This window comes from Zerene cesonia, chromosome 13 (assembly GCF_012273895.1).
Source record: "Zerene cesonia ecotype Mississippi chromosome 13, Zerene_cesonia_1.1, whole genome shotgun sequence".
NCBI classification, from domain to species: domain Eukaryota; kingdom Metazoa; phylum Arthropoda; class Insecta; order Lepidoptera; family Pieridae; genus Zerene; species Zerene cesonia.
In genome coordinates this window covers 6,849,649-6,861,527 of record NC_052114.1, presented here as the reverse complement: position 1 = coordinate 6,861,527, position 11,879 = coordinate 6,849,649, and the positions used below count along the sequence as shown (strand labels likewise).

Here is an 11,879-nt window from a genome sequence, read left to right as displayed (position 1 = left end):
AAACCATTTTAACAAATAAAAAACGTCATAAAATATTAAAATTTTCATCGCAACACATGCTATGGAATGCATGCGCGAGAGTTAGAGAAGCGACCTTGCTTGCTACTCAAACTTAAATATTTATTTATTCAATTAGACTTCTAGGAGCGCTTTTGAATTGTCATAACATAGTTTTATATAACATAGTTTAATGCAAAGAGAATGTATGATATAGACCAATAATATGGAAATGGAAAGTAGGGCAAAAAATAATCAAACAAAATTGTAAAATACTTTATTAAAATAATAAATAAAGGTTGCCATATAGTGAGTTTGCATAATGTTTGAGCACTGTGTCGCGCCTCCGCGCGCCAAGCTGTCTGTCTCCACGATACAACACTTAAAGCATTAATACACCAAAAACATTTTACAAAATAACAACACTCCTGACGACTTGACGCCCCCGCATTGTTACCATGCACACCCGTACGTTCATTCTTTTGAATAGTTTCACAACTAGAATGGCAATACCTTCGAACCACAGAAAAAAAAAATGCCTCATACAAAATAATTATCTATCCAATTTGAATTGTGACGATGCTGTATGTACATAGACATAAATTTATTACAATAAATTTCCACCAGCTCACCTTGCTATTTAACAACATGTCGTAATTGTATAGAATACAATATGAAAGAATGTAGCGAAAACTTTCGAAAACGCATTTCGTAAGGTCAAAGAACATTTTACACGAGTTAGCACTTTATGTAGAATAGTTACGAAGCCCTTGACGTGTTGATTAATCTGCCATTTAACACGAGCCACAAGGTCAGCAAGGTGCGAATTGTATCTATTTGTTTAAAATTTCAAGGAAATCAATACTAAGATAAACATTTGAAATTCTCAGTTTGAAAATTCGCTACAAAAACACAACTTAAGTGTAACGGAAACTTAAATTTACACTACCTTTGTTCTATTTCTATACAACATTTTTAGTTCTATGGATTTTATTATTAAGTCACAAAGCGGATCAATTCTAGGCTAGAAATGTGTAAATTTGTGTAAGTGTGCGTGAATCAGAATAAATTAGAGCACACTAACACAACGCACATGTATGTACAATAGCCCCAATTAACCCGTTTTCGTGATATATATCATCTATATTTTTACAACCATTATCGCCTATTTGACTGCAAGCTATTTTTATTTATAGAGGCTACGGGTATGCACAGTTGACTTAAAATTAAAACTGTGAATACGAACAATAATAAAATTAATACATAATGAAGTTTCGATTATGAAACATAATACAAGTGGATTCATTTTAATTCAATCAAGTTAATAAACAAAATGCTTGAGCACAGACTGTAAAGGTGATTTCATACAACAACAAGACAAGAATCAAACAACTACACTGGATTTGAGAACCGACTGTATGGTAACATCGTTTCATAATTTATTAAATCGTAATAAAATTATATTTACACAAAATAAGCTAAGTATTTAGTAAACAAGTAATTATAAGTTATCTAAAAGAAATTAATACAAGATTATAAAATCTGTGTATAATACAATAAAGAAAATTCCCTTAACCGCGTACACGAATACTCACAAAATAATAGCGCAATCGTGAAACACGCGAAACCCTCATCTAGAACCGATATAGCATATACATTCGAAGATAACATTTTAATCAACAATTAATAGTACTCAGTTTGTACTTAAAAATATAAGGCATTCATATTTAAGTTTAAAATCTTTGTGCATTGAAAAGTTCTAGAAAGTATTGTTCGAAACGTTTGTTCTTAATATCGAAGAACCTTGTAATTAGCCTTCTCCTCACAAAGGTGTAACAATAAGACCGAAAGCATTTCGTTTGGCAACTGTTAAAATCAATTCCTCGCTACTTTATGAAAATAAATTTACTAAAGATTTAAACATTTCATCAATTAACAATTAAATAATTCACAATCCCACACGTGTAAAGGCCATGACACATGACATTTGAAACGCAGCCAATTATAAAATGGCCGTTGTTTTATCAGGGAGGCCGGCATGTGCTTAGAAAATCACGTTTGTGAGACGAAAGCGTAATTGCATAACATAAAATGGCGCGGATCGTGTCGCAATCGTCGAGTCGGACGCAACACGTCGCAACGATATCGTGACCGTGTTCGATGCACTTGCAAAATTACAATATTCGCGAATATCCAAGACTCCACCGTCGCGGTCGGTTGCGGGAATCGCGTTCCACGTACACGTACAATACCTTAATATTTGGTTGACTTGAACTACTTACCATCGAACCCTTTCACAGTTGAACATGCGTACTCTGTTAAATTGAGATGTGCGATCGACGTCGTTCGAGTGGTTGCGAGAGAACTAAATAAATAGACTAAGAGAATTGACAGCCCCGCTACAACTTGCAGTGCGTCAAGCGCTCGAAGCCATCTCGCACATCTACCGCACAGCTGCACCGAGTCACGCATTTTATTTACGCAGACACACACACACTTCACCGCCCCCTACCTGTATTGTTTATACCAGTATCCAATCACGGGTTGGCATAAATAATTCTTATCCGACCTCGCCAGAAAAAGGTAAGTGTTTTTTTATTACATGTATGTAAATTTCTTTGGCACGCCCTGCGGCGTAAACGGTTCGATGGTTCATATCGAAAATCATATTTTTTTTTGTAATTAATCATATGTAAAATGAATTAAACACACAACAAATAGGATATTAACATATTGTCTGTCTGTATCCGCTTAAACAAACGCACAACAGTGCACGCAGGCATCGAAACTGTAAGTTATCGTGTGTGTATTAAAGCTAAACGCCTAGGAGACGGGCCGCCGCCGCACGAACGCGTCCGCGGCGGACGACGCATACGAGTTGGGCACGCTCGAGTCCTCCTGCTTGTACCCGTTCTTGCCGCTCAGCGAACTTTCGTCCAACACCGTCTGGAAATAAGGGTTGCAATTGCATAAATCTGTATGAGTTAGATCATACGCATTGATCTTTTGATGTATGTGTTCTAAACTTTTATTATACCGTTACCCCTAATGTACCAGTTGAGAGTACTGTAAATACTTAAGCAGGGTCATACTAAGATGTCCATCTACGTCAATTTAACGGCATCCTATAAAACTCAATATGAGATCAATACTACTTTGCCCTAATCTGCATCCATATCGACAAATTATAATATATTTTTAATAAACTTTTTGATTTCATTCACGATAAATTCTATTAATATGACGATTTTAGATCGAGTTGGATTCCCCCTTATCATTTATCAGTAATAAAAGTGCCACTAAATATAACGATGATTTGACGACATAACAAAATAAACGGTTAAAAAATTAATTAACATTCCCGTGTGATTTACATATACATACAAAAGGTGTTTAACTGAGTATTAATTTACTAATTGAGTTGATACCAAACAACTTAACGCATACCAATTTTATTCTTTGTTTTTATATTATTTCTGGTGTTGATTTATAATGTTCACATATTTAAAAGTTTACATAATATTAATATTCATTCAATAAAACAGACAGATATCAATCGAACGATATGTTTGTTTTTAAATATATAACTCTATATGTATGAGATAATTAATATCCATTAATCAAGGTGTAAATGTTGTATATTCCATACTAATGATTTCATTATAAATGTGAGAAGGAAAATATAATACATCGTATTACCGTTACAGATCTTGGGTATTCACAAAATATATCATGGTGTAATTTATTCTTGTTGGAACAAAACACAATATATCATTCGGGGTTAACGGAACCAAATTAGATAGCAGTGAATTTGTGACGTTGAAGATTTTTATAGCCCATTCAGTAGAATTAACGAGCAGAGGCATTATTAATATTGATAAATGGCAAAAGATAATATTAAAAAAAAACATTGCCAATTCGGTCACGTGAAATATACATCAAAAAGTGCGTCATACAGGTTAATATAATGATTCTATAAGTGGTTCGACACAGAACGTCACACCTGCAGTATATGGATTAAATTAACATTAATTATTCTCCTTCGCTAATCTCGTTTTACCAGGTAAACATCTAGTCGTGACTCGTGACGAAATGGAAAATTGACGCATCTCAAATTATTCTATAGGATATAATACATATCGACATTGTATATCATAAAATATAATTGGTGTATACGATTTTTTGTTATGTACAGATAATTGTGGTAAATATTAATAATACGTTTTATAATAAAAAAAAAATTGATTGTTTCATTTATTTAAAGCGTTGTTATAAAATTTTAATCACGACACAAGATTTTGATACGATTCAAAGTCAGCCTGATATAATAATGATATATGTTATTTATAGCTTCGCTCATAAGAAACATTAAATATACTGTAATCGCATAAAAAATTATTACAAAAAAACATGTTCCACCAATCCAAGACAGAATTATGTTTTCGTGCTTTTTTTGTTGTAGATATTTTTTATGTATTAGTTAAAATCGCTTTTTGCTTGCGTCTGGGCCACTTTATGGTAACCATTTGTTTTTGCGGAAATCCTGTTTATTCAATTAATTAACGATGAGTATGTCAACCTTTTAAAGCGTTTATAAATAAATTAAAATAACATATGGACATTACGTGTAACAACATTGTTTGTCGATAATATTTATCGTGTTTTTATTTCCTGCATTTGAGCTGTTATACTCGCCGAATCATTCATCTACGAAGTGTACGAAGCGTATTTTTAATGGCTTCCAAAAAAATTCCAAGTTTTTTTGGTGTATGTTAAATCTACATCGATGTATTTTCGCATATTGTGAACCGGTTTAGAAAAAAATCATGACTAGTTCGAAAGATACTTCAAGAAAATCGAAGAACTTGGTTTCATTATTCGATCGAGCTATCATTTAGCATACCCACTTATGTAAGTTTAGTAACAATGTTACTTATAGTAATTGATCTGATTTGGACTTGGTGGGAGGTGGAACTCCGCAATGACGAACAGCAAATACAAGAAAATTTATAAATTTCCATTTAACAAACATATGTACCTAATTATATAATTATGGATATTATGTGTGTGAAATTAACATATATTATTATAATTATTATTCACTGTTGAGAAGTACCCTCGCCGAAAGTCAACCCTGGGTACAGTAGGCATATCATAATGGAATTTAAATATGCATTTGCTGTTCGAAACGTATTGATAAAGCATTAAAATATTAATTAATAAAAATATTAACAGTTTACTTTTTGCTGATATATCGTGTTTATATTAGTTGTATTGCAGTTATTAAACATTGCAAGTACCATTTGTGTGTAAAGTAAGATAAAAATCGGTTACTCTCAACTAAATGCAATCCTATAATTAGGTATTCTTAATTCAGATGCCTATGCCTATAAGTATATTAACCACAGATAACCAATACCTATAAGGTAATCTCAACCACATCTCACGTTTTGATATTACGGTATTTTCCTATTTCAACACAAACCATTTATAATAACTTAAGTATTTCCCAATGTTAATAACAATTTTAAAGAAACCACATTCTGATGTAGATTTGTGGTGACATGAGGCCATTGTTATTGTTTCTGGATTTAATATTACACTATTATTAACTAGCTTCGTTTCTATTTGTAAAACATCCCAAACTACATTACACATAGGTATCCAGTTATAAAGATCCCTTGCTAAAGCGATAGGTTCGCTTGTTACTTATTAACTCAATAACTGTTTCACTAATTTAAAGAATTATCTTACTGTTGGAAACGAACCATATCTATCAAGATTTAGTTTATTTCTTTTCGATAGAAACACACATTAAAGCAAAATCAACTTTATTGGTATTACTTTAAGGTGTAATGTGATTTGGTATGATCAGTATACATAATATATCGTTTTGCTTTACCCCTTCCCCGCTCACCGCAGTATTAACAAAAAGTACCACTACGCACCAGCAAAAAAATTTAACGACCTTAGCTGATAAATACTACTACATACATCAAAGTAAATTCATCCTTATTCGGATGACTTAAAGTCGTATTTACAAGGCACCCGAACTCTAACCAGGCGGAGTTTCGATGAGGATTATTTTGCCGCTAATTGTATACCACAGTTGTTACGATCGAAGTGGTTCGACAAATTTTCCACTCGATACACCCCATTGGACTCACCATGCACAGGCCCACGTTCATCCTGGCCTTCCTCTCGCCCTTGTTGTAGCGCGCCTTGTAGAAGTCGGTGAAGAGGAAGAGGAAGAGGAAGCCGTGCATCGCGATCCAGTACACGAACACGCGCGGGTACTGGCACGACGGCCGGAACAGCACCTGCAGCTGGTGGCTGAAGATCAGCACGAATTGCACCTGCGGGAAACGCAACGTCATTGTCTGTATCCCAAATCCTTACTTGTATATAACGCTTCATGTAATAAATATATTTGGTATTTATTATAGGTAAACGGATTTTTTTATATACATTGTAATACTTTGTAGAAGGTGATTTTCTCGAGACGACTTACTTTACCGATAGGTGCAGCGGGAATGTGGACAATATGCAGATAGTATGAAATGTCAATCATTAAAAATGCAAATGTAAAAATTTGCAAAAATAACATAGACAGATTATAAAATAATGACATTAACAGTATGTATATAAGTATATTAATGAAATAACATTGAAGCCTTAAATTTGCTAATAGTCCTAGACACAAAAAAAGCTCTCCTTTTCATGAGAACAATAAAATGAAGAAAAATATCTAATCTATAAATAGTAAAGTCTAAAAAATCTATTAACAGTGTTTTTTAGTGAAAACTGATAAGATTGATACGGAAACTGCTAAATATTTATGAAATAACACTTGCTTATAAGTTTTAGCACGCGGTGTGCAAATAAAATACATGTTTGTTTAAATGAGCTACAATGTATTCTTCACTTCTATGATTATGAACTTATTTATGAACTTATTAGCGAAAAATAACAACAACAATATAAATAAGGCTAAAGGAATCTTAAGGTCAGTTAACGACCTCACCTAACCTTACCAAATAAGAAATGTAATTTTAATGCTATTCTATTCCTTTAAAGGTTTGTATGGAGAACGAAGAAATCATTTCCCTAGACGCATAAGTAAATATTACATTCAACAATCTATACTAATTATAATATAAAAACTGAAAATTTTATTGTTTGCATGCGCTATCTCAAGAACTACCAGTCGGATTGGAAATATATTCAGTGTTACATAGTCCATTTAATGGTTATATTATTATATAAGCTATGTTATAAAGTCGTTCATGTATGACGTTGGATAAACCACGGGGCGAAGCAAATAAGATATAATTACGATAGTAATACTGAAATCCATACCATTTGGAAGGCAGTGAGGTACTTCTTCCACCAGATATATTTCTGGTACCTCGGTCCCATTGCCGACACCATGTAGTAGAAATACATAACAATGTGCACGAACGTGTTCAATAGTGCGAAGAATGTACTGTGGCCACCTGTAAAAAACACGTTCATATTATTTATATTTCGCATTACCATGTGTAGATGAATTTATCACATATGAAAAATCATTAATTGCACGTCCTTATAAATAAAAATTACACTAAATGAGGATCATGAATATCGAGAACTCTGAATTTTTATTGTATACCAGGTCACTACTAATATTCTAAAGACTGCCTTGTCTTGTTTTTTATTCGGATGTATTTTTTATACGTTTTTCTAAATTAACGTTATCTTGTTCAAATAAATTCAAAAATCACGAACATATTTCCGCCTCCGTACCTTGAGTAATTGCCAAAATATATCATGTATTTCGAAGTAATTAAAGGAAGGCGACAGAAAAAATTAAAGATTATACATTAATATGATCATAATACGTTATTTATGAATATACGTTTAAAGAGTTCGGATCGGTTTCAATAAATGTATTTTTCCTCATCGATAGATGTAAAGTTTATCTAAATAGTTATATCAATAAACTGAAGTCACCGCTGTATATCTGTTTTGATACACAAATGGCTAATGTATAAACCCATTTCTCATTTACGCATGAAACACTAATTTCATGGAATAGCGTAATATTTATTTATCGATTAATGTATTCATCTATACGGATGTTACGCTAACAAATAGTGCTAATATGTAACATTAACTATTATTTGACAATTTAGTCGCGTACAAAACATAAAAAATACTTTTGGTAGATATAAGATGTGTTAATAATGATGCAAAGTTTGTGTATTTGTGAGTTTATGTTTTCCGAACAATGACATTGGTCCTCAGATTTGTTTTGTTAAAAGCAAATTGTCACATTATAAAAAGATACTGTAAAGTGTCCGAAGACTTCAATGAACAATGAAATTAAGTAATAACAATTAAACTAATAAATCGTTCATCTTTTATGCATTATCAGTTAAATTGGGATATAACTAAGAATATATTAAAGAGGATGAGTGATTAATTGGTTCAATTACTGATAACTTAATTTCATTCAATTAACAAATTACACAAATTACATTTAACCTTTACCATTTAAAACAATACGATCTGTTGAGCCTTGCATAATGTTTATTGATTATGTACCAACTTTAATTGTATTGTTTGTGTATTTGAGTATTCGATGTGGAATGTAAATCGAATTATAAATGTATCTATTAATAAGTGATTAAAGGTTATTTGTAAGATAGTTACATTTTTTAAGTCATGTTACATCGTACAGTTTTTATCGTTTCTGACTGATTTAACTTTTACATATATTTACTTTTTCGAGATATATGAATTTTCCTTTGGCCAAAACCCAGGGATTTGTTGTACTGTGTGTGTCGTTATTGACGATTTCAGCACATATGTATAATGATTAAGTGAATTAGTATTATGGTTTATTTATGTATAACATTTCAATCGTAACTGAATATATATTATTTAATTTACAAATAACCAAATTAGTTTAAATATATTAGTGATAGTAACACATAACATTAATTGTGATAAAGTTAAAGTTAAAGTGTAATTATGAAGGGCATTAAAGTGTGCGACATATTATATCTTGAGGTAATAAATTTAAACTTTATATTGACTTTTTCAATGGCGCATCAAAATAATTTTATTTCCATATACTTAACTACTTGACAGTTTGTTGCTCTACCACAAATATCTACAAAATTGACTATGTATCAATATACATTATCAGCAAGTAGTGAAACCGGCTTCGATAATTATTAAAGTACGTTATTTTACTTCATTAATTTAAATAACATAAATTTATTCTCGTACACGTGCTTAATAAGATAAAACTCCCATACAGCATGTACATACACTAAGAAAAGTGTACATACATGATAAAAAAATACACAAAAGAATTGCATGTGTTATTATTCGAGCACGATCGGCCTGAATTGGGCCAGCTCCCATTGGGAAAGTAGCAGATCCCCACAGAAGACCGGCGTGTAATAGCATACGGCTGTGTTTCTTTCGGTGAGTGGGGGAGTCGGAGGCCCATATCCTTTTCCTAACCCTTCCCAGTTTTTTACTCTATTTCTCTCGACAATCCTTACTTATTCCTTTTCAAATGAGTTCGCAATCCATTTGTAGGCGCAAGGTCTGAAATCGACCTCACGCCTCTGCTAATGTTCACCATGGGTGGTGGTAGCGCTTACCATCAGGCAATCCATTACCGACAATGATATAAAAAAAAAACGCGTCTCACATACCCGGTGCAAACTTCAAGCCGAACCAGACCGACATGGGCATGATACCGTGGTGTATCACGTGCAGCGTCGACACGTGCTCGTTCTTCTTGCGGAGCACGAAGAACAGCGTGTCGAAGAACTCCGTGAACTTGCTGAAGTAGTACCACCAGCACGTGTTCGCCATCTGGGGGACGTTGATTTCATTTCAAATAGTTCCTACATGGGATAATATTGTAACTAAATGGACATCAAAAACATTAGATTAGATCTAGGGTCAATCAGGGTAATTGTGAACAGGGGTGATCGGAAAATATCGTCATAATAGTTACCCCAGTTTAAAATTATCCAGATATAAGATTGTAATAGGTATATATTTGTAATAGATATATAAGAGTGTAATAGGATATCAACAGTCTGTGCGTTACAAATGGAAAAGTCAATACTAAAGAGAAAAAGGAACATGACTTCTTTTTTGTATTCAGCCGCACTACACTTTATAATTAATACCATTATAGACTTAAGATTTTATTTTAAATTTGAATTTAAATGCATTAAGACATTGAAACATATCTTTAAGATGCGCAATAGACTACTTTATAAGAATAATATAATTATGAGACGATTAATTTTTGAATACAAATAAGTTTATTGGTAGAAAATAGAAATAATAATACTAGTTTTATTCCGAAAACCGACTTGAAACTTCGATTTCAGACTTAAGCTGTAGATTGATAATGCAGATGGGTTTTAAACTCAGCTTCGTTATGACTATCTTCTAGATTATAGAATTAGACAAGCAGAATTCCACATCAAACAAATAAATGATGACATCAATTGTCATGAAATGTAAATTTTTCCATGTTCATCACATTACCTATGCATGCATGTTTCTTCATAGACAATGTATACTAACTGATATTTATATAATGTAAGTACTTGGCGTTAAAGGACTGAAGTATTGATTTTGATTTCAGCCTAGTTAAATATTTTAAAACACATATATATTTGCTTGCATATATACATGCTTACAAATTATGATTTGCTTTTACATAATACTGTTATGACATAATACATGCAGGTAAAAATGTTGGATTATAATAAAAAATACTTTCAAGGTAATTAACTTAGAGGTCGCAAATAAAACATTGTAAGAACATTAATGTATATTTTATTAATGTACATTAAAATATACATTTTTGGTCTTGAGCTCTAAGCTGAAGCTTAATATTAAGCATTGTGCATTGGATATTATTTACTTTTTTATAAATATTGTATTAGAAATTAAGAAATATAAAAAAAAGCTTGAATCTGCACAATACATTCTTTTTGATGTTATGACCCATCACCACGAAACATGCAAAAAATTTTAACTTTTTTTTTTAATGTTTGTTTAAGTTTAAAAGTACTGAGTAATAATTACACATTATATTATAAAGAAACAATTAGGTCAAAAATATTTAAATCAACTATAAATAATTGTACGATGAAAAGACTTTTATATTAGGTATTCTTCATTTTTACAACCAACTAGCAAACCCGGCGAACTCCGTTTCGCCACCAGAAAAATGCTGTATGTGAAAAATGATTTTCACACTTTTCTGTTGAAATTTTTCCTGAATGTTCTTTGCTATAAACCTCACGGAGCTCGAGACATTTCCAACGAATGCAAAACCATGGAAATCGGTTCGTGCGTTCTGGAGTTATAGCGTCAGGAAGGAAAACCCGACTTATTTTTATATAGTAGAATAAATACATGATAAAATTTTCCTACGCTTCAAGTTGAACTGTTTAATATTTTTTTGGTCCCGCAACTTAATTTACATAAGAAACATTTAAAAACGTTATTTTATATACGAATATGCCTCGACAAGAAATCTGGTTATTCTAATTATACACAATACATATTCGTGAAGTGGTTTAAACAAATCTACTCACGTTGGATAATAAGTAGATTGATTATGATGAACTTTACGGAAGACATTCAAAAGAATTCCTTACATTTAGATAAAGAACTGCTTCAAACACATTATCCTGATTTATTTCTATTTTTTTTAATATATTATTCAGCGCGGTATATCCGCGTGAAATGTTTTTAGTATATATTAACTAAAATATGTATATCCAATATAGATTTGAAATTAAATTCTTCTCATGTGTCTTTTGATATGGGTTTATTCCATGGATTAAATA

General features: G+C 31.9%; 1 protein-coding gene across 2 annotated transcripts in view; it reads right to left on the bottom strand.

Annotated features, from left to right (window-relative positions):
* Nucleotides 1-259: 259 nt before the first annotated feature.
* LOC119831426 (elongation of very long chain fatty acids protein AAEL008004-like) overlaps nt 260-11,879 on the bottom strand; it is a 31,146-nt gene continuing 19,526 nt past the window's right edge. The window contains exons 5-8 of one of the 2 annotated variants that reach the window (XM_038354761.1): nt 9,711-9,873; nt 7,357-7,493; nt 6,165-6,353; nt 260-2,943 (exon numbers count right to left, since the gene is read on the bottom strand). In XM_038354761.1, coding sequence (XP_038210689.1) covers nt 2,821-2,943; nt 6,165-6,353; nt 7,357-7,493; nt 9,711-9,873 — 612 coding nt within the window. In that variant the 3' untranslated portion in view covers nt 260-2,820. The remainder of the gene's footprint in view (nt 2,944-6,164; nt 6,354-7,356; nt 7,494-9,710; nt 9,874-11,879) is intronic. The other variant, XM_038354762.1, reaches the window with a different exon arrangement.